The sequence below is a fragment of the Metopolophium dirhodum genome, chromosome 5, assembly GCF_019925205.1.
Source record: "Metopolophium dirhodum isolate CAU chromosome 5, ASM1992520v1, whole genome shotgun sequence".
Lineage (NCBI taxonomy): Eukaryota > Metazoa > Arthropoda > Insecta > Hemiptera > Aphididae > Metopolophium > Metopolophium dirhodum.
In genome coordinates, this window is record NC_083564.1 from 11,425,047 (window position 1) to 11,450,532 (window position 25,486).

The 25,486-nt window shown below is 31.1% G+C and overlaps 1 protein-coding gene across 2 annotated transcripts; it reads right to left on the reverse strand.

Annotated features, from left to right (window-relative positions):
• On the reverse strand, positions 1 to 24,284 carry LOC132944308 (fatty acid synthase-like). 2 transcript variants are annotated; one of them, XM_061013589.1, is made up of 28 exons: positions 24,089 to 24,284; positions 17,286 to 17,505; positions 14,676 to 14,828; positions 13,530 to 13,904; positions 12,089 to 12,327; positions 11,793 to 12,023; positions 11,526 to 11,717; positions 11,330 to 11,452; positions 10,950 to 11,180; positions 10,689 to 10,878; positions 10,367 to 10,596; positions 8,532 to 8,669; positions 8,289 to 8,461; positions 8,065 to 8,209; positions 6,428 to 6,541; positions 6,254 to 6,362; positions 4,863 to 5,120; positions 4,239 to 4,415; positions 4,006 to 4,157; positions 3,677 to 3,853; positions 3,306 to 3,611; positions 2,724 to 3,178; positions 2,540 to 2,663; positions 2,288 to 2,464; positions 2,050 to 2,229; positions 1,199 to 1,978; positions 837 to 1,082; positions 1 to 725 (listed from the first exon to the last, which is right to left on the reverse strand). In XM_061013589.1, exons 2-28 carry the CDS (start codon positions 17,488 to 17,490, stop codon positions 264 to 266), a joined length of 6,342 nt encoding a protein of 2,113 aa, XP_060869572.1. In that variant the 5' UTR covers positions 17,491 to 17,505; positions 24,089 to 24,284; the 3' UTR covers positions 1 to 263. The 2 variants fall into 2 exon arrangements, with proteins under 2 accessions (XP_060869572.1, XP_060869571.1); XM_061013588.1 differs by having other exon boundaries at positions 4,006 to 4,160.
• Positions 24,285 to 25,486: the final 1,202 nt, after the last annotated feature.

Below are 25,486 nucleotides of genomic sequence, written 5' to 3' on the forward strand. Positions count from 1 at the left end.
TAAACAATATATTAATACATTATATTTAAAGTGTATTTATTAAATAACATAGATTGATTAAAATTTATATAATATTTCAACAACAACATATTATGATCTAAAAAAGATTTAAAAATAATTTGAAAATCCAAATCAAACAAATTATATCTTGCACTTTCAATGTATAAATAATTTTCCAAAGAAAACATTTGAATTGGAAATATTTACAATGACACGACAGAAATGTTTACAAATCAACATTGATAAGTCTTTCAGGCCTCATTTTAATTATTGGTGGCTACGTTAGGCGCATCGACGGCTGATTCACTTTCACCACTTTGCAATTCCCGTAATCTCTTGGCTGTTAGACTTCTGATTTCCCCAATACTCAACATCAAATCGTAGTTTCTCTCCAAAGTCTGTTTGATTTCAGCACCCATCAAAGAGTCCATGCCAAGGTCAGCTAGAGTTGCTGATGCATCAATGTTCTTTGTGTCCTTCACGCCTAGGATGTTCGCAACAGCATCAATCAAGCTCACTTGTGTGGCTCCACCAGATCCACCCTTACGCTTATCAGCTAATACCATCGAAGCCAAAACGGGTTCATGATGGTGCAAAAATAGATCAAAAGCACTCAAACATGATGCCATACGCTGTGGCAACGTACCACCAACCACTGTTTCATTTCCTCCCATTGTTTCCATGATAAGGCCAACATCTCCTATTGCTCCCCATTGAATAGCCAACTAGTAACAGTAAGGGAATTATTAATATAAAATTAATTTAGATTTAATAAATAACATATAATTATATTATATTATTTATTTATTTATTTATTAATATCGATATCAACATACCCCTGGGAGACCAGCTTCTTTTCTAGCTTCACAAATTCTTTCCATGACAGAATTGGCAAAACCATAGTTGGTTTGCCCAGCATTACCACGTCCACAAGAAACAGATGAGAACACAACAAAGTGATCGAGTTCGGGGCAAGACTTTCTGGTAACTGTGTCTAAGTTTTTAGTACCAATTACTTTAGGTTTGCTTACGATTTCAAAATCTTGTGGTGTTTGATTTTCTAAGAATGCATCTCTCAATACCTTAAAATAATTAATTAACAATCATAAATTATCATAGTAAATAAAACCCCAAATTATTTGCAAATTTACACATACAAATTGTTTTTAATATTATATTACTTATTAAAATTACTTACAGCAGCTAAGTTGAATACACCTCCAACTGGTCCCAATTTGTTACTGTCATCAATCAACTGTTGAGCTCCTTTTAATGTTGAACAATCTGCCTTGGAGATCAATACATTAACGCCAGATTCTTTCCAATTTCTAACACAAACAGCTTGATAACCAGTAGTAATTCCACTTCTAGCAGTCAGAACAAGGTTTTTGGCTCCTCTGACAATCAACCAGTTAGCTAATTCCAACCCAAATCCTCCAAGCCCTCCGACAAGGACATATGTTTTGTCTGGGTTCATGTAGGACCGTGGAATTGAAGTTACTAGTTTAGTTTCAGGTTTAACAACTGCTGTGGATTCTTCGTCTCTGATTTTCAGTACTACTTTTCCAATATGTTTACCAGAACCCATATACCTGAATGCTTGTTCCACCTGAGATTCAGTGAATACTGTTGCAGGTAGGGGATTTACTGCCCCATTCTGTATGCCTTCGTTGAGCAACCTTACTACTTCTTTCTTTTCCTCATTTGTTGAGTTTAAATCAAACAATGAGTCCAATAAAATTCCGTGGAATGAAGTGTTTTTTAAGAAAACGGACATTCCCAATGGGCTGTTGTTTGACAAATCAAGTTTTCCGATTTCCAGGAAACGGCCATCTTTAGCTAAACAACGAACAGATGCTTGGAGTTTGTCTTCAGATAACGAGTTCAAGACAAGATCTACACCACGTCCTTTAGTTTCTCTCAAAATATGTCGTTCAAAGCTGGTGTTTCGAGAATTGGAAATATTTTTATCAGTTAACTAGGTTGGTAAAAAAACAAGAAAAAATTATAATATTTTATGTATACGAATTATAATATAAAAATCAATACCTTGGGAAAAGTATTTTTTAAAAATTCTCTTTTCTCTTTGCTCCCAACAGTGGTATAAACGGTAACGCCCATATGCAAAGCAATAGCAATAGCTGCTTGGCCAACACCTCCTGTACCAGCATGCACTAACAATGAACTACCTGGTTTCATTTGTCCTCTTACACAGAGTGCATAGTATGCCTAAATGAAAAAAGACATAGTAATTTGACCAAAATAAAATGTGAAAATAATTTCTTACAGTTCCGTAAACAACGGGTATAGTCGATGCTTCTTCCAAAGTCCATTTACTTGGTACTTCCCACAAGAAATTTGGATCTGCAAGAACGCTTGTAGCTAATCCTGTAGCAGCGAGCATACCCATTATTCTTTTACCTTTAGAGTTCCGACCAGAGAATTCTAGTCCGAGTATACAGTCCTTATGTTAAATAAAATTGTATAATTTTGAGTATAATGTTGTCAAAATATAATAATTATAATTTGTAAGACATACTTGTCCAGCTAAATCCCCAGGCAATGCATCAGGAGGAAGTTTTCCAGATGCCAACATGATGTCACGGAAGTTCAATGGTGCGTAGTAAACAGTACATAATTCAGTATTTGGGTTGTATTCAGGTCTAAAATGTTTTGAACATTTTAAGTCCATGACTTTGTTGTCTTTAATAATAAGTACTCACTTGTACTGTGACAAAGGTCCTTCGATCCAATTTAAGCTGCTTAAATCCCCTCTAGTTAACGCATTAATATAAGCATGCTCGACTTGTAACGATGGCTTGTTCTGTTGGTTTTCTAATCTCAAATGCCTCATTGAACCCCATACTCCGTTAGGCTTCAAAACATTGCTCAGTAAATCTTTTTTCAGTTGTGCGGCATACAGGGGAGCGCTCAAAGAGAACTTCGGTGCAGCTGGGTCTTGAATGAAAACGGATCTGACACTATTACCACCAGGTTCTTGTTTGACACAATTCACCAAACCGATAATTCCATTAGTTTCTTCTCCTTGAGCGACCAAAACTATTTTCTTCCTCTGATCAGCTTCAGCTAATTTAAGAGCAGATTTTAATGTTTCAACCCACTCATACGATTTTTCAGAAACTTGAATTACTTCAGAAACTGTTTTATTTTTAATAACCTAGATCAGAAAATAATAGTAAAAAATAACATAAATAATACAATGTAAAGTATGATTTATAGTTTAATAGAATAATTAGATGATACATGATAAAATAATATTTTAATTCACTACAATTTGAACATACCTTTCTCAATAAATAGAATGTTCTATCATCAGCTGATAACTTGCTTATAAAAATAAGATCACTATTCTCAATAAGGCTTTGAGAAATATTATTGTCTTCAGATGTAATGACAAAGCCACCGTCTTTCACTGTCTCGGCCAAATTATTTAGTTTGTTTTGTGACTGTAACACATCAAACGCGACCACCACATGAGCATTAGATTCTATAGGACCATTTTCCAATGATTTGTTTATCATCTTCACTTCTAATGGTCCCATAAATGGAGCCATAGCTTGTGTGTGGACTGTAGCTAAGGTTGCATCCAACTGAAGACATAAATGGATTGATGAGAGTACTTTTACAGTTTTACATTTTATGTTTCAATACTTACAGATATCAAGGGTTCAGATTCCAGAATGTTGACAACGTTAGACATATAAATTCCTTCAAATGGTTTATCTGCTCCATATTCAACAACTTTTACTTTCATTGCACCAGCACTGTTTTCTAAAACAATTTGTAGATAAACAGTGAAAATGTTTAATATATTGGCTGGAGGTGAAGAAATCTGTAAATAAAGTGTCACAAGAAATATTGTTTAGTATTATAGTCTATAAATTATTATGATAAAATAAAAAATATTACAATTGTAATGATAAATTACATTTTTCAAACATGAAAAACTACAATTGTTATTAAATTTATTTCTGAATAAATTACCTTATCAGCAGTGTAAGGTACAAATGAATACTTTTCTAATTTAGGAGCTGCCTGTGATTGTTGTCTTCTTGGAGCTAAGCTCAATTTCAGGCCGCACAGTTCAATACCACCAGATTTAATGACACCAATATCTCTGTACATGTAAACGGGGACTGCTAAAAATCCAATGTTATAATACCCAAAATACACGCACCAGACGTTAACAAACGATAATTTAGATCATAAACACTTACGTCTTCTTTCAGCAGTGGATTCAACTATTTTCAAATGCTTAACAGGATCGACAATAATTTTTTGCATTCTCGTCGGCAAATATAACTCTTTGGTTTTCAAACCCAAAATTGAAAACTGGAGCATTGTATCAATATAGCTAATCCAGTTTCCATTCCATTCCAACTTTCCTTGAACGCCTATTGTGAATTTATCATACATATATTAGTATCTAGGTACATGGTAATGGTTAGAGTTTATTTGCTTTAATAAACTCTGTAATAACTACTAACTCTAGAATCTTGACATAAAGCAAAAAACCTATAAAATCCCGTTATGTTGCGTATTTATATTTACTACTTATGTGGTTTTAATTATTAATAATTAATTATTTATGCAATTACTATGAATATTTAAAGATAGGTAGTTAGTAAGAAAAAAATATAAATTTGTACACTATTTGTGGTTTTACATTCAAACATTTAAATAAATATACGATAAATTATAAAAAATTACATAATGTACTTAAGTATAAAAACCTAAGTATATATAAAACATATTATATTTTAATAAAAGTAAATTATTAAAAAAATATGTGTAATACCTATATAATAATACTATTTATTAATCATTAATTAATACATCACCTTTGTTGTCGGATTCTTGGACTCCTCTAAACAGTCCTTTGTAATCATAGCCTCGCAAACCCAAGTCTTTGTATATGTCCCCTGATTTAAGTGGTAGAGCATTTTCATTAATATCAATAACAGGTAGTTCAGCCTCTAATTGATCCAAATCTGTGTCATCTAGAACAGAGATGTGACCAGTCACTGCAACAGAATCTCCTTCACAAATCTCAAAATTGCCAGTTCCTTCGAAAATGCTGATTGAGAAGTTAACGTTTCCTGCAAAATGAAACATGTTATTGCTACAATTACTGCTAGTTTACACATTTATTTTTACCCAAATAATTAATAATACATAAATTGTATTCTTCTATATATAATTAATGTGAAAATGATATATTTGATGCTAATGATCTTGGGAACCACTCATCCGATAGTCATGTGATTTATTTAAATGATAGTCGATAGGGTATAATGTATATCACGGAGCAGGTTGTAAGCATAGTTTTACAGACCCAACTCCTGTTCACAAAATATTGAGAGAAAAATTGAAATTTACAAGTGGCGCCCTATCTGTCCAGTAAAATAAAATTATAAAAATATATATATAGATATAGCATCGCATATTTAAAATTTAAATTTTTAGCAGGGTGAAGTCGGGTTTACGTCTATAATAAAATTAGACAAAATAGAAAATGTTGTAAAACGTTTTGCCTGTTGATGTGAAGTAGCACGGCTAGATATTGTATTAACTTAGGTACTAACTATGATATTTAAGCTTTATAGTATTTTCAGTTAATTTTAAAATACTAATTGTGAACATCTATGAAAATAATATACGAGTTTAACGTAAACTGAGCATAGGCGTAGAATGGGAGAGAATCTAAGGTGAATATAGCTCCCTCTCACACGTAAATTCTTTTACGAATTTACGTTGTGTACCAGAAACATAATAGGTTATATCCCCCTTATATAAATTCATCACGCTACGCATATGGAACTGAGGTACACTAAAACCAAGATATATCATATATAATAATTATATATATTACCGCATGTTTTTAATTTTTTCCCGGTCGAAATTTGCTTTTACATTTAGAGTATATGGCGGAAAAGGTTTAAACATTATTATAGCTAGCTAAAGAGTTAAGTATAGCTCACACATGCACTTTTTTCAGCTCACAAAAAACCAATATTCTTTTATTTACTTAGACGGTTGCCATTGGTTAGATATTATATTATCTACAACTATAATATTAGTATATAGAAATATGACATATACATTTAAAAAAAAAAACAAATCTTTAGCACGGATAACGTCGGCCAGACTAACTAGTTAAATATAAATGTATAAATATTATAGCGTATAATATGATTTTTTAGTTTTGTTTATATATAATTTGTATAGTTACCGTCTTTAGGCATTATAGTAGCACGCAAAAACTGTACATTTTCAATAACAACTGGGAACTCTTCGATGTTCTTGTCTTGAAGTTTAGCGAAAGTTTTCCATACAAGAGTCTACATATTTTTACAATACACTTTGTAGTTAAAACCATTTTAAATGTTATTTAGGCTTTTCTTACCAAATATCCTGTTGCAGGGAATAATACTCTTCCGTCAATGGCATGTCCAGATAAAAACTGGTCTTCTTCTGTACTTAAATCAACTTTAATTACGCACTCACCAGATCCAGCTTCCTGCAATTAATCATGTATTAGTATAAAACTCTTGATGATCAACGATTATCAGTGATCAATATTTATATACTTAAATATATTTCATAGAGATCTATAATAATATCCTTTTAAGACATTTTTAAATACAAATGCAGTTATTTTGATTTGATTTTAAGATCTAGATAATAACAAAGTATCCTTAAAGTCAATCTTAAGGTGTTTTAGTAAACAAAGATCTTTCTGCTAAATATAAATTGTAATAAAAATATAAAATCAAAAATAAAATAAAATTTAAATTTTTTATTTTTATTTATTCATGAAGAAGATAATTGACTAACTGAACATGTTTCAATATTTGTGATAAAATTACGTTCAAATCGCGTTGTCCGTGTTCAAACTATGGATAACTATTTAATATTTATACTATAAGTAATATAAAGTATAAGAAACTATAACTTATAAGTAGTAGATATTATCCACCTGTCAATTGTCAAAGATAGAAGTATTATCCGTAACCGTAACTTAATCAATTTTATAATAATACATAATAATTACGTACACTACACAAACTTTAAATTGAAATATCTGAATACGTAAGGGAAATTTTAAATTTTAACATATAAATATTAAATATTTTCTACCTTAATAATCTTTGTCTAAAAAGTAGTCAGTCTGCCTATGTATATTTAATTGTTACAACTCTGTATTATGTTGATTATTTTTAAACATAAAAAAATTTTAATTTTAATTTAATAAAATCTTCTAGTTTTCAGGTACACTCTAATCCCAACAATAGTTACAGGCCATAACTATAATATACTGATACCAAGTGCATACGTTTTCTAATTTTTGAGAAATAGCGATGAGTATTTGGCTTTTGTATATAGGTATATATAATAATTCTTCAAACACACTATGTATACTTACATATAGTATATTATACTGACAAATATTGCGATCTACATATATGACAAGCTCATATATATAAACATCGACAACTGCATAATATCATTTTGTTCAGATTTTTAATACATAGAACAATTATTGTTAGTATACTCGTCAGGTTATAGGGTTTATAGTAGGTACATACTTTTGATAAACCGATATTATAGTGTATCTTAGATGTTTTCTTAAATACAAGATACATTATAGTTGTTGTTATATTTATGTAAATTAATGTAGGAATTAATTGTATGAGGATAAAATAAGAAGCGAATGGTTTAAGAGTGGTACCAGTTCTAGACAAACTTAGTGAGAATATATGAGATGGTTCAGTCATATTATGGGGATAAATGAGGTGACCCTAGAGAAGTGAGGTAGTCTATGAAAATTAATTTAGAGGGAAAAAGATAGAGAGGAAGATGGAAGAAGAGATGGTTGGATAGAATATAGAAAGATATGCAAATAGCTGGAGTGACTAAAGAAGAGGTAAGGGATAGAGCAAAAGAAAAGAAAATGGGTAATGCTAGTACATAGAGTTGAGTTCAAAGGACAAAGAAGAAAAAGAAGAAGATATACTAAGTAATTACTAATTTAGTATTTACCTTTTGTAAAAACTCGGCAACGGTCCATTTAGTAGAGTGATCCCACTCAACCAATGATTGAATCATCGGTGTCCCACGTGCGACTGGATACGATACAACTGGGTATAAGTTTTTTATTTGTGGTTGAAGTCCAGCATTGTATAATCTAAAATAAAATAAAAAACATTAAAGTATATTACTTTTCCAACTATTCAATCAGTCAAAGTAAAAAAATCCAAACCCACTTTCCAATGGCTGATAACAATACTGAAATATTCCCTTGGGGATTTGTTGAACGCTTGGTTAGACCGATACACAAACAGTCTGGTCCTAGAGATCTTTTTAAAATGGCTTGAAGCAATGCGTGTGGAGCGACTTCAACAACAACAGCGTCTTTTGGCACATGAAGGATAGCTTCCTAAATAACAATGGCATTAAAATAAATAGGCGATACCATACAATAGGTAATAACAATGCTATATTCTTACATGGAACAAAACCGGGGACAGTAAATTGTTTACGTGGTATGCAGTTGAACTCGTTTTAGCTAGCGGTGTGTTCCATAATTCTTCGGGTATAGATGAACTAATCCATTTTGAAGAACGGGGTTTTGGGTTTTGTAAAATCTGTTAATGTTTTAAAAGAATTAATGAAATATAAATACATATATGACATATTGATGCATTACATTTTGTTCTACGTGTATACAGTATAAATATTGTTGGATATCTTTAAATTGTTCAATAATAAATAATTATTTATTTATTTTTATTTATTTATTTATTTATGTTGTATATCAACGGGTATATACCCTTTTACAAATTATATAAAGGAAACATATTAGATAAAAACTAAAAACTAAAGTGTAGTAAAACCTAACAAAAACAGATAAAAATAATATAAAATGAACTCTGAATTGAAAGTAATAAAAATATAAAATTATAATTACATTAAAAACATTTTTTTTTTTTTTATATTAATCAATCAATATTTTTTAATAATAACATAGATTTAGATTTAAAACAATTGCGTGAGAGAAAAAATATATCTAAATGTATACAAATTTTATTAGCTAAAATTAAAGCTCGAGGGAAAAAAGAATAGGTAGTAGGTACCACTATTCGTTTTATATTGAGGAACTAAAAATAAATCTGAATTACGTGTAATTAGATATGGAATTCGAAAACAGATTTCAGACAACAATTCGGGACACACAATATTGTAATTAATAAGATCATAGACAAACATAATATCAGTTAATTTCCGTCTAAGTGAAAGAGAAACAAGGCCAATATAATCTTGAGTTAGAGAGTCCCTAGATAATGGAATATTCGATAAGTATGAAATCCTTTTTAAACATTTATATTGTATATTGTCTAAATCATTTATTTATGTCAAGTATTTGCATGACCAGATTACGGAGCCTAAATCAAGATTGGATCTAACTAAAGATGTATACAAGGTTTTTAAGCATAACGGATTTTTAAAATCTTTAGTATTTCTATTAATAAAGCCTAACATCTTAAACGATTTATTAATTATCATATTATGGTTCGTTTTAAAAGAAAGATCACTTTCAAAATAAATACCAAGATCTTTGATTACATTTACTCTAGTGAGAGAACACATTTCAATATTATAGTTAAAAAAGATAGGAATTTTTTTACGTGTAAATGTTATCGTATGACATTTATCAATATTTAACGGTAATAAATTTAATTTACTCCGTAATTGAAATTTATTAAGATTATACTGAAGAGATTCAGCATCACTTAAAGAATTAATTTTACAGAAAATGTTCGCATCATCCGCAAATAATAAAATGTTTATAGAACAATCAAGGACTAGTGGGAGATCATTAATAAAAATTAAAAATAGTAAAGGACCTAAATGGCTGCCCTGAGGGCTGAGGAACACCTGATAAGACAGGATATAATAATAAATAATAATAAACATGTTTTAGGTAATACATTTATGAAAATGCCACAATCATTTTTTTAACTGGATCTATGAGAATAAAATGTATTTTTTAAAATAATAAGTACGAATGTACAACATTTTCACTCTCAAGCTCATTTATGAGTTATAATTTGTGCATCTTGATAATAAATTGTGATTTTTACTCTTTTGTAAAAACAATAACTTAATACATTTAATATTTAAAACTTTAAGTTTAAGGTTGAATTTAAATATTAAATATAAAGATCCACATTTTTAAAAGAAAATATTATTAATAATATTATGTTATTTATTTTGAATAAAAAATGAATATGGTATGAATGTGCTAATCTTAGTTTATAAAGGTTATGTAAAAATAACATACTTTTTCTAAACGCTTACGAAGCATTGGTTCTGCATCAGCAATATATTTAGAATGGAAAGCAAATCCAGAACTATTGACTTCTTTGGCAAATATTCCTTCGGCTTTACAAGTTTTGACAAATTCACTGACGCTTTTAGGAGGGCCAGATATTGTTACACTGTCTTCACTATTGTGACAGGCGGCTACCAAATCAGCTGGCAATTTATTTTTAGTATCTTCCCAGGACAAGCCTAAATTCACAAGCTCATTATTTAATATGAAAAGTAAAATAATTTGGAAAAATAAAAATAACAAAAAAATGAAATCTAATTTAGTAATTTACCAATAGCAGCCATTGACCCTTGGATTAGTTTAGATTCCAAAATACAACGAGCTCTCAATGCTGAGATTAAAATTGTCTGTTCGATGCTAAACGTGCCATCGGCATAAGCACAAGTAAGTTCACCAACTGAGTGGCCGATAAAACCATTAGGTTCAATTCCAATTGATTTCAATAAATCAATCAATGCTACCTAAACGAGTCAAATATAAATTTAGAATTAACCAAAAGTAATTAGTATTAGAATAAATACCAAAATATTACTTGCATGGATGTTATCGATACAGCTGAGTTAAGGATATTGTCAAATGTTTTTTCATCTTTGGAGTTCAGAATGCTCAACAAATCAATACCTTCATCTTGAAGAACAGTAGCTGCTCTATTTATGGCTTTGGCAAATGGTTCCAATTGAAGGAGTCCTTCGACCATACCGGCCCATTGACTCCCCATTCCAGAAAAAATAAACCACACTGGTCTTTTATATGATCTTACTTCCTACAACCATTAAAATATAATTATTAATTTGATATCATATAATTGAATACGGTGTATTAAAATATATAAATAAATTTTATTTCATCGGTAGTAAGTATAAAATTCATTAGGTAAAAACAAAATAACTAAAATGAAATAAAATAACTTACAGTCACTTCAGAAATCGATTTTCCTAGGATTGAATATCCTCTATAACCGTGTCCATTAATGTTGTTAGCATGGAGATCGTGTAACAAAGAAACAAAATCATCGTCTAACGGCGTTTCAGTGATCTAACAAGAAAAACAACGTATTCAATTAATAACTAAAATAATAATAAATTATGAAATCTAAAAAGTAATGCACATTTTTCAACATATTGTTCACTGCTTCTTCCGTTCTTCCAGACACGGCAATCAAACGTGGCACATGGTTTATGATTTGAGTGGTTTTAGTTTTGGAATTAGACTTTAACAACACGTGAGCGTTGGCACCACCAAAACCAAAAGAGTTGAGAGCCACATAGCCACCGTTGAAGTCCCAGTGTTTGTTCACAACCTGCGAATGTATATGATTAAAGTGAGAAATCGTTTTTGACAACAGTCATAAATCATCGAGTGAATTGTAATTTACCTGTAATTTTCCATCCAACAGAGCTGGAATGTCAGGGTTTGGATTAGCAAAATGAAGATTTGCAGGAATTTTACCGCTTTCCATAGAAATTACGATTTTTGCCAACGAGCAGAGGCCAGAAGCTGGTTCAGAGTGACCCATGTTCGATTTGACGGAACCGATCAACAGTGGTGAGGTACGGTCCTTGGTAAAAAATTCAGCGATAGAATTGACCTCTTGCGGATCGCCGACCTAATTCCGCATGTCAGGAAATAAAGTAAACGTCAATAATTCATCTCAAAATTAAACCATCATACTTTGGTCCCCGTCCCGTGAGCTTCTACGTAAGACACCTCCGCTGGATTTACACCACATTTGGCGTACACTTCTTGGATGAGCTTATTTTGCATAGCTCCACTCGGGAAAGTGATCCCTTGGTCTTTGAACCCGTCGTTGTTGGTCAAAGCTTCTACTACCGTGGCGTAACTTCGTCTAGCTGCACCGGCCTTTTGCAAAAACACAGTTACTACAGCTTCACTCCGCACGTATCCATTTCCTGTAAAAAAAAAAAAAAACGATCAAGTATAAGTGACATGCTCGTTGCTAACATTATTTCGATAAATAAATTGTACTACGCCTGTCGACACGCATCGACCTCAAATTATTCTTGAATCACTAAAATTGTTTACCATTTCTACGTTTAACAAGCAGAATAACAATTTTCACTTAGTCCAAACTCCAATTTGATGTTTTTTTCAGAATCGGAAGTTTTTATCTTTATCCCAACCCGTCACATCCCGGAATAAGATACGATCGCCAAACATTTAAAGTTAGTTATAATCGAAAACAATATTTATTGTATTTACCTATATTATTTACATATAATCCGCTTACATATCTAAGGTAAAAAAAAATTTTAACGATTTTAATCAACTTTGCATCGGCATGTATTTACAACCCCTCAATTAAGTTTAAGGATAGTTCTGGAAGTAGTAGAGTACTAACGTCAATAAAATAATACCGAATATCAGTTATAACTACTAAATAATGGTTAATTTGAAATTCGAAAATTTTGAGTTAGGGTTGTGTTATGGCTCCATACTAATTATCCCTTGTAGTTCATTTGGGATTGCATCACAAACGAAGAAATTCGAGCACAAACGAAAGCTCTTTGTTTGAATCCAATATTCGGAAGTGGGGGAGCCAGGGAAATGCACCTCTTATTTAAATGTAAGCTATTTGTTTAAAAATAATTTAGCCCTTCCCCCTCAAATTCAACCAAATCTTCCGTCTTTATGCTTCAGGTACGTATTTATAGCCAATGGGATACCATTGTCCAAGGTGACTATTTTTTTAAGAATTTAGAAGTGATAACGTTATATTCTACAACTACAACCATCATCCATCGCATTTCTCAATCAATCAGAGACATGAAGCAGTTTTATGTATAAAATCAAAAGTATTTTATTTATAAAATATAATTTATATTCTAACCTAACCTAACCTAACCTACCTAATAGATTTGATTTTAAAACTGAACTTAGAGCGTCATGTATGTATATCATATGGCTCATGACCTAGGGCTAGAATTTGTATGCAATATAAAATAGTAAAATATGTAGGTATGTCACTTTGTTAGTCATACCTATTATATTACTTACCAATTTTTTTAAAAGGACAATGAAAACAAATAACATACCAATGCATGTAAATCAGGGGCCTGCTTATGACGAAAAAAAAACAAACAAAAATACGTACCGGACGCGTCGAAGGCCCGGCACATCCCTTTCGACGACAGCATGCTCAACTTGTGGAACTGCAACGAGTTGGTGGGCTTGAGCAACAGGTTGACGCCGCCCACAACGGCCGCCTCGCACTGTCCGCTCCGGATGGCGTGTAATGCTTGCGACAGGGCGAACAGGCTGCCGGAACAGGCCGTGTCCACCGCGTAACTGGGCCCGTTGAAATCGAACGTGTACGAGATCCGGTTGGGGAACATGGCCCGGCAACATCCGGTGAGCCCGTAACCGTTGACGCGCTCCTGCACTCGGCCCCAGTAGTCGTCCGTCTCACTTTGAAACGTGCCCACGAACACTCCGGTTTTCGATCCACGCATTTCGTCCGGGTTTACGCCTGCGGAAGTTTTCAGAGTGATATAATAATGGTGTTCACCTTGTCCACGGATTGTACAAGAATAAACGCATATTATGGTCGTCTCGCGCGCGATTCATCGTGTCTTACGTAGTTACGTGCGGTTTACATTGGTATAGGTACGCATTGTGAACTTCAGAAAATTGAAATATGCAATAATAACAAGTTGAAAAAATGCAGTTTAATTTTGATTTTATATGTTTTTATGATAGATTGATAACACCGAAGAGAACAGATGATAATTTTTTATCGCATTACGATTTGGGAATACATTTTTCATTATATTGTTCAACAATTTTGTTCAACAATTTTGTTATTCTAAAAATCAACAAAATATCATTTAATATTATACAGTTACAGGAAAAAACATTCAAAACTATGCTCAAAAAATGTTTATCCGTAAATTTGAAAGCCAAAAATCGCAGAATAATTGAATCAAATTTCTGTTTTTTACTTTCCAGACAAATATATATATGCGTAGAATCCCGAGTCTTGGTCTTTAATATACAATTTACCAATAAGAAGAAAATCATCAAAAACAGAAACTCTTTTATTTATATATATTAGGTTGTATACATGAAATACATCGTCACGAACGAATATTGTATCAGTTGCTGCAGTTTGTAAGTACCTTTATATTATCGTCGTCAAACTGTTTCCAAAATGTTTTTTATTTAATACTATTTTTGGAACTTGTGTATACAACTAATGACAGATAAAGAACTTAAATAAATTGAATGATTTATAGCTTACCGGCGTCCACGATACATTCGTAAGTCGATTCTAAAAGCAATCTTAACTGCGGGTCCATGACTTCAGCCTGTTTGGCGTGCACTCCGAAAAAATTGGCATCAAAATATTCCAATCCCTTGAGTTTTCCCGTCCTTGACGGTAGGCCGTAAAGACCTTGAATAAATAAATTCAATACCAAATATGAGTAATATTATATGATAAAGTTTGAAAATATATGTCAGTGTAAATAGGTGATTTTCGCTAACTCGTATTTAATCATCGTCGTCTACCGGTTGTAGAAGTTCACAGCATTACATATAGCAGTGCCATAAATATAAAATATTAATATTATTTTATCAACGTTTACAGAGTCTAGGTTATTCATTTATAGACAGTCTAGACATGATATCGTACATTATTCACTATTATCTAGAGTGGAAAGACATAAAAATGAAATACTTTTACTCCAATCTCCGATTTACGTATCAATATATCATTAACGTGTTGTGATTTTATATAAAAACCTTAAGGCAGCTATATTTTTCTTGTTATGAATTATTGTAAATCATGTATTCGTTAGTATTAAGAAAAATTACTTTAATAATAATTTAAAATTTAAAATAGGTGCTTATGATTATGATTATGTTTATTATTAATTATTATTATGATTTATGTTACAAAATGCCAAAAATGAAATTCAGTATTGGCCGCTATACACGAGGGGTATAACATTTTGTTGACATATAGAAAATGAAACAATTAAAAATGACTGTGATTATTAACACTCGGTAATTTCATATCAGATTCAGTTGGTACTACCATTGATTTTTGTGTTGGGACCTACGTCAAATTATGTGATAAGATAACAAAAATCTAATATTTTTTTGTTTATTTAGGATTGACATTAGTTACAGAAAATAAAATAGTTATTATGGTAACCAATGGCAACTACAAAACATGAACAAACAAAAATAGAAAGGAAACGTTGCCATGATCCTTGTGTACAGCCGTACAGGATGATTCCCCAAGCAGGCTTACCCACATTTTTTTTCTTAATAACAAATTTACTCAAGTTCTGATTTTTGAAATTTTTAAATACACTCAGACAATTTTTTTCAAATTCTAGTTTTTTTTTCGTACTATATATATATACTATACTATACCACAGGAGATTCCTGTGGTGAAACAAATTTCTGTTTTTCAAATGAGAACCCGATTTTTTTACAGTAAATTACTTAGTGGATAATTTTTTTTTTAATTTTGATGAACTTACCTAATTCAAAATCCAAATGAGTAATTTCTTAGCTATTATATAATATTTGTACTAAGGATAATAGTCCTTAAAAATGGTTTTATAAAAATATAAAATGGATGTAATATTAGACGTAACTAGTATTTATTATACTTGGGCCATTTTTACAAATTATTCAAGTTAACAGATTAATATTAATGACTACAGTTTTCAAATCACTATAGCCCCTAGATATGTCTTATAAATTCATTACCATATGGACCTAAAATCCTTAGAACACAAAGAGTTAAATAACTTAAAAGCTAGTCGTATGGATTTCGATTCTGATACGTCAAATTTTTCAAAAAAATTATCCACTGAATAATTTACAGTGGAAATGGGGGGTTCTCATTTGAAAAAACAGAAGTTTGTATCCAAACAGCATACTCCTTAGGTAGTACAAAATATCTACAACAAATCTCAAGTATTTTAAAATATGATCTTTAAGTACTTATATTTAAAAATCCCAAAAATCGGATTTTGAATGACGACTGCATTATTGAAAAAAAAATGAGATAATCATGCTTGGTGAATAACCCTAATAGGCAATGTTCATAATATGCCTGTAGCTTATAGGCTTAAAAAAATACTTTACCGATGTTGACAAAAATATCAGAAAAAATTCAAAAAAATTAGATTTTAGTTTTAACCACGTTCAAAAATATACCATTTGTCTATCTCGGTCGAATAAGTTCACAAAGCCAAGGTATTTCACAGACGCCAATTTCCACGTGAATTGAGGTAGGTATACAATAAGACCGAGATACACCGATAAGTAGGTATATAGTGCACATATTATTTATATTTTCTCCCCCAGTCGAATTTTTGTAAATTATGTTTTGCTTATACTACCAAGGGACATGAAAAGAAACACATTTCGCTACAAATCAAGATTTGTTGACGTTTTATACTTTTACCACGTTTTACCCGGGCAAAGGCAGATTATATATTATAGTATTAAAGACTATAGTATCTACCTATAATATAATATAATATAATATTATAGGTAGGTTGTAGGTAAAACTATTTGTTTTTAAAAATTCATCATTATTTTATTAGTAATATTAATTGTTCGTAACATTCATCCGATATATTTTGTGATTTATGACAATTATAAAATACGGTACCCCTACCTATACTACCTATATTACAATATAGACTATAGTAAGTAGGTACCTACCCTAACCTAAATATGTTATATGGAATTACATTTTGTTATTTTGCATTATAAAATTATACGTTCACACGATCACTTTGTGTTAAACCCAATATTGATACTAATAATAATAACAAGATATAATTAGTATATGACGTATATTATATTATATTATATTACTTACCGGCCGGCCAACGTCGATCGTCGTCGGTGACCATATCTACACCAGCGAACAGGTTTTCTCTGAATTCGGCGATTGAATTGGACTCCGGAAGACGTCCGGATATTCCACTGATGACCACTTCATCGTTTCCAAAGTGTGGAATATTACCGTTTACGACCCCATTTCCGGTTTGTAGTTGACTAGCTTGTGGGTACCTTGCTGGCATAGTAGCTGCCTTTGGCTATTAAAACATTATGATAAACAGATAAATATTAATCGCTTGTTATGAAACCAACATAAAATATTATTACAAAATAAAATTTTAGGCAAATTATTCTTTGACGTACAGTCAAATTCGTAATGAGGGAGGGGGTATTGTGGATAGACACAATAAAATGTTAGGTATAGTAGATTATGCGTAATATATTACTTTTTTTTATAAATAATTTTAAACGTGACAGGCTCTAGTAGGTACATAAACAGTATATAACAAAAACAATTGTTCATAGATAAATGTAAAATACAAAGATAAATAACACAATAATATAGTTATGAAATGTTAAAAATAAATTACAATAAGTTTTAATTAGGTAAGTGAAAGTTTTGTGAAACAAAAAAATCAATATTTAATTCATTAGAAAATTATAGGTACATTATTCTGTTGCTGGTAAAGTTGTTAGCATAATAGTTCGTTACTTCCATATTCTAGTAAAATGTACTTACAGTTAGAGTGCTACGTGTAGAACCTAGAAGGAAAAGCGACACAGGAAATCTAGACAATCAATTTTTCCGGAAAAATTTTATTCCTGTGGAATGTAAATCAAGACTAATTGCACACGTTATACTAAATCATTGATTCCGTCTATGCCACTTTATAGTGGTTGATGTTAATATATAATATAATATTTATTTATTTATTTATGACGTACGAGTATAAGCCCTTTTACAAACAAAACAAAATTTACAAGCTGTTGACACAAAGAAACTAAAAATTTAAATTTAAATTTAAACTATTATGTGATAATTTTGAAAATATAATTAAACATTATGCTTTAAAAATAACAAAGTCTTAACTTTAAAGGGTAGGCAAGAAAAAATTTAAGAGAGGATTTGAATGAGTAGATAGACGGTAATGACATTTTCTATAGGAAAATTTGCTTCGTCGTGAATTGTTTTTAAGTTACAGTCTATGTGTAGAGTATGGTTTGATATGTATGGAGGGGAGTTTACTAATTTTCTTAAGGTCCTATTTTGAAAAGCATGTATCTTATTTAGATTGGACTTTTTAGCATTTCCCCATAGCTGGAGTCCGTACGTCCAGATGGGTTTTAATAAGGTTTTGTACATGAGGAGTTTGATATTAATAGGACCAATAGGGGTGACTTTGTTACCAATAACATTTTTAAGCATACGTAGCCGATTGTTTAGGGATAGTTTTTTTCACTTAAATGTTGAGCCCAAGTTAAGCGCCGATGAAGTGTTAGACTAATATATTTTATTGTGGGTGATAAAGGGAAATAAAGGTGAAAAACAAATTAGTAAGCTCGATCCTTCTTTGAGTTGACGACAAAGACGTGGTGGAAACGTTAAATCAAAATAGAGTAACCTCGTTGAGGTTTTCATAATATATGCAGGGTTGGGTAGTAACGTAACGAAAATTACAAATTTGTTATAACTAATTACTGTAACGCAGTTACTTTATCAGTAGCACAGCAGTAATTTCATTACATTTTACTTAAAGTAACACAATTGTAACAAAATTACTTTTGAAAAGTAATTTCTATGAAGTAACGCACTAATGCGTTATTTTCCACGTTATTAAAATAATAGTTTTGAATGTATTACAAAAACTGAAAAACAAGCCAATAGGATATCCCAGAAAAATTAAAAATCAATTATATTTTTTTTTTTTCCGATAATAGTTAACAATATTACTAAACATTCTAGGATTTTTATTAGCAAATAGAAAATAGTTCGGTTTAAAAATAAAATTTAATTAAAATTAATTATGAGTTATTATGACTTATGACTATATAGCCATATAGGTGAGATGGTTGTACATTTGTACATAATAGGTTTATTATCACTAGGTCTATGATGGTAAAATATATATAATTTATATAATTGAAACATATAAATTGAATATGTTTAAAAAAAAAATAATAAAAAAAAGTAACGTTATTTGTAAAGCACTACTTTATTAATACAAAAGTAATGTAACGTGATAAAAATAATTTTAGGTAACGCAAATGTAATTTAAATAAAAATATTTGAACTAACGAGTAACGTAATTTCATTACTTTTTAAAATTAATTTACCCAACACTGGATATGTGCAAAAGGTAGATATATCATCACACTGTTATTTTTTATATCAATTAAAATGTAATTTTATGACAAGTTTGTAAACGATGTTTAAGTGTCTGAAGTAATACAAATATATTATAGTTAAATGAATAATACTATTCAATAAATAATAATTATATCTTATCGATTTGTTAAATTAGTTATAATAAATTGTTACAAATACCAATATGTATTAGTAGTAAGTAACTGAATTTTGAATGTACATAGGTAGTTTTAATAATATTCTAATCTATTGAAATATATTGAAATTCTTATAGAATAAAAATTGAAAACCAGACATTTTTCTTTTTAAATTCACGATTCTATAGAAATACATATAGAAGCTAAAATAATAGCATATTATAGATAAATGTCTTGAAGAAAATTCAAGCTTGTGTAAAATATATTTTGTCTTAAAAATTAAAATTAAATAACCAAAACGCTGTTTGTTTAGGAACCTAACATTTTTTTGATAATTCAATTCACAATTTTATAAATGGAAATTTTTAAAATAACTTCATTAAACAATATTAAATGTTTTTTCTAGTAGGAGCGGGTAAACTGAAAAAAAAAATTGGATTGGACTTCGAACATTGAAACCCCCTTATCTCCGAATCCAGTCTATTTTCCTTATAAAGTCTAAATCGTATACAATAGTATATCATGTTATTATAAATTATAATACATTCGACTTCAAATTGACCTTTATTCGACATCTATGAGTAATTTGGTTAAATTTTTAATAAATTTGCATATATATATATTTAACAAAACATTAAGTATTTGAATTATATGAAATACCTGATTCTTAAATTTAAAGAATTATAGGTAATGAAAAAATCGTACCTAGTCTAATAAATCAGTTAATATTTCGTGCGTGCATGATGACGAGAAGAAAAAGACCTTCAGCCATTAAAAAACATTAACTTTATTAACACTTTTCATTATTCAAAAACACTTTGTTTCCAAGATCAGAATTATACCTGTATGCATACAGAAAATATTGAACTGGAGTCACTTATTCGGCACACATCAGATTAATCACAATCGTTGCCGTCGTTTTGGTTTAGCAAAAACGCAAAAAAACTCAATAAAACTTCAATAAAACTGACATATAGGTAGGTACTGTATCATATTATATTCTGTGTCAGCGAAATATTTTAATATTTCGTGTGACTGATTAATAAGACACTTTTATAATATTAGTGTATAAACTTGTTCTAAATTAATATTATATTTAATATCTGAATGTATTATATGTGTTTATATTATTATTGATTAAATATACAATCATTATAATATTATACGTCGTTGTATTAAATATTAATTAGTCAATATCAATAAATAGTAGTCGTTCTAACTCATAACATACACTGATCTTTATCATAGGTATAACATAATTTTTAACAGATTTATTACCCTAATTAATATCTAAAAAAAAAATTGAATCAAGAATTCAATAATATATCGTACTTATCATGCCATTAAATTGAAAATGGCTGGAAAACGATTTCAAACGGACCTCTGTAACAATCGACATTCTGCAAAATATAAGTTAGGTTATAACCTAACCCACTGCCCAAAATCCAAAAGGTGTTAAAAAGCGTTCTTTAGAAAAACAGACATTAATATAATATATTACCATATATTTTATTTTTTACTAACTTTTATGGCTATTATTTTTTAAGTTTTACTTTTTTAAATAACAATATAGGTACATTTTTAATTTCTTATTCCAGTTTGACATAGATACGCAAAACATAATACTTCAAAAGTGCCTAATATTACACAATACACATATTGTTATAGATTATTATTATTATATTATAAACTATACCAATGAGTATGATTCAGCCTATACCACATTCGGACATTGATCAATACCTAGTGACATTGACAGTAGGTCCAAACCTTTAAGAGGACGTTGCACCCGTATATTGTGTCTCTCCGTCTTACAAATGTCTAACATAGCAAAAACTGTTTTATTGCGGGAAAGAACCGAGACGCCATTGACTAAGAAACGAAATTTTCGCCATATAAAAAAGAAGAACTTTGGCTGTGCAATTTCGTTATCGGAACTTCAAAAAAAGTTATTAAAGTTTGAAAAACACAAATAATTATGGATTTTGAACCAATAAGAACTTTTTTCGTATAAGTGATGTCAAAAAAATAAAAACAGCCAAAGTTCTCCTTTATATGTGGTGAAAATTTTGTTTCTTAGTTACGACTGTAACCTTTTCGGTTCTTTCCCGCGCCAAAACGTTTTTGCTATGCCGTACGTGTGTAAAACGGAGACAACATATGCAGGTGAGACGTCCTCCTAAGTAGAAATGAACATTAGTTTCTGAGTGTAAAAATAAAAATTATTATTCTTCAAACTCTTGAATTGTGGTATAAAATTAACACACACAAAAATTAATATTTTTGATAAAATTTGAAATGTAATATGTAATTATATTATAGTAGGTACAGGTACATAATATACCATAAACGTCACTAGTAAGTAGTGATTATCATGTAATTTCTGTGTAATCATTTAAAACTTTTGACCACTTTCTAAAAATTTCAAAATTGTACGGAATGTTTGGAACGAGAGCAATAATTCGACCTTACCCAAATGTAGAAGTGTGTAATTATAAATTATAATGTACATTGTACGGTATTTAATTGAACGGGAATACGATCGCCGATAAAACAAAAACATACATTATTAGCAATGAAAATAATATTTTTTTAATATTATTATTATTATTTATTCGAGTCGATAACATTATAATGATAAATTAAGGTTATATCGCGTTCGGATAGGTTAAATAATCAATCATTTTCAGTATTTACAAAACGTTATCTTGTAACATTGATCTTTTAACACACACGGATTTAATGTGCGAACATCACTTTACATATTCAAATATACAGCAGCAGGTAAATTGCTTTATAATTTTTACATAAAAATTATTTATTTTTAAGTTGAAACTTACCGTGTTTTTGATCTACCGGCACATAGCAGTTCGCGTAATATGTGTAATTAGGCGGTGGGGGGGAGGCTTGAGTGTACGTAGCAACCACGGTTTTTTTTTTTAAATCAGTAACCTCGTCATTTTGTCATTAATTATTATGTTTAATTAGTTCTTATTTTATATATTGATTTTATCTATTTATATTCAATAAATTAATAATATATATATAGTACACAGTCCTTTTTTAGTACCTATGTGATTATAGATATTAAATGTCCACGAGGGAGTAGTGGGGCAAAGTTGCTCATTTTGTAATCCATGTTCGTAACACAAACTTAGATCTTATCACATCCAGTTGAAATTGCACCCCTGGTGGTATGGATTACATAATAATAAAATTCGTTGTTCGTTTATCCATATAAAAAGGGAAGATATAGTATGTAGCTAAATATATTATGGCATACATATTGAATATCACCAGCCTCGAAACACAACATTTTCCCGATCACCCGTCATAGGCATATGAAATTGATCGAACAAAAAAATATACTAGGGACTTCTCGGTAACCTGCAGCTCGATAATTTCCAAGATTTTGGTAACCCGTTCGCTTAAGACGTAGATACTTACAGGAAAAACGTCGATATGTATAAATATCTGACACTTAGCAATCAGTCCCTTCCGAAGAGATACGAATCAAATTTTCGTCCAGTCACGTGTTTTATATTGAATTTATATATTTAGTACATATACATATATATATATAATAATTATTTTTGCACTTACTGTGTCTACGCTTTGAATATTATAATATTTGCGCGCCTAATTATTAGATAAGAAAAATAAGATATACATGAGTACTAAGCGACCTGTGTGAGTTGATCTCGCGATCACGTGAAAACAAATCACAGGTACCTATCCAGAGCCCGCGGACGATTCGTCTGGGCGAATCCAAAAACTGCCATTGACGCTCGAACGCTGCAATAACATTATTTGCGCTAGCCACTTATATATTATAATTTTTGATGAACAATTGATGAGAGTAATTTGTTCGATGGCACATCGGTCGGCAATCTCGGAAAAGTAGAAAAAATGTTCGCAAATAAAAAAAATGTGTTACGCCAACGAATTAGAAACCTGTCGCCGTTCGTCTTTGCTCGAATGCCTACTTAGTATATTATTATCATAACACTATACTAGCCCCTCGATCGATGATTTTGACGTCTTAACGTCAAGAGAACAAATCGAACCCGAAAACGTCATGACGACCGCGCTCGTGTACGGTGATTTATAATCACGTATAAGGCGTATTTATATATTATAGTCACGTTAAACACTATAATATCAAATAATAATATAGTCGAACGTGGTTGACTCGAAACCGTACGATACGTCGAACTTTTCCTCCGTTCCCTAGAATTTCCTACGATCGTATTATTCCCAGGATAACTCGAACTTTTTGGTCGGTCCCTTCAATGTTGAGTCAACCACGTTCGACCGTATTACATCCGGACGACTTACTTGGTAACCTGCGATATAGTTTTTTTGCTGGTTTATCTCTCTTGGGTCCGTTGCGGATTTCGGCGACGACAACGACGATGACGATGGTGCCGACGGAGCCGGTATATAATCCAAAGATTGCGGAGACGCGGACGTGCACTTATTAATATTGATCGCTGTGGACCGCTGTAGATCACTGACGGAAGTGCGCGGACGGTGGCGGCGGTGCGCGATTTCGGAGTCCACATCGCATCCATAAAGGCAGTTATCGGGCCGTTATCAGTGGTCGGACGGGGGGCGACCGCCAGCCCGGGGAGAAAAGACCAATTATTATTATTATTATTATTATTATACACCGAAGAAAGGACGACGATGACGGGAGACGGCCGGACAAACATCGTAGTAAGTCGTGCGTGCGTGCGCACGTACCTACCTCGGTGGGTCGTAATTATTTGTTTTTCGAAAACGATCAACTTAGCGATTATAGGTCAACTAGATAAATTATGATAATCTACACCGTGCGCTCGTGTGCTTGGATGAAAATAAGACGAAAACAATGTATTAAAATAGTATAATACAATACGTTTATTCTGTTGTTTTAACAACCCATCTGTACAATAATAAAATAATACGTACGCCCATAACATATACCTTAAGGTATTGTATGGCAAGGACAAATCAATGTTAAATGATTACACATCAGTACATCGCCATCGCGATATATATTATAATATAATATTATGTACCTATACAATACCGGGGCCCGTCTCTCTAGTTCGGATCGATAACAATATGATTTTACGAGTTCACGGACTTTGTATATAATATGCTTTACAGGCTTACAGCAGATCGTTTTACACATATGTTATATGTACCTATGCATATAGTTTGACTCATCACGGGGCTAAAGCGACAGGAGATTTAGCTTCACAACAGTCGATTTTCAAAAAAAAAATTTAAACAATGTAAATAATTTTATACAAACCACGAATATTACAACATTTACGAAATCCTATAATAAGTATAATATATAATATTGGAAGATGCGTGTCTGGCGACTGCATCGGAGAACCCAAAGTGGACAAACGTGCATGACGTAGAGGACAATATTTTTGGCAACAGCCTCCTGGAGTACATGGTCACCGGACGTTCATCGAGTGATAGAAAAGCGATTTGAGTATGAGTCTTTATATCCACTTTTACCAGTATAGAGTCATTTATCGATTATTTTGAGTTGAATTGTCACCACTGCAGTAAACAGGCATCGACAAATGCGCTAGTGTGTGGCTGGCGAATCGAATTTTAAACTCGGAACTGAATTTTCTCGACCTCTAGAAATATGTTATGTTAGACTTACACGATATTTACATAACCAGACGTCACATAACTTGGCACCACATTATTATTATAACTTTTTAG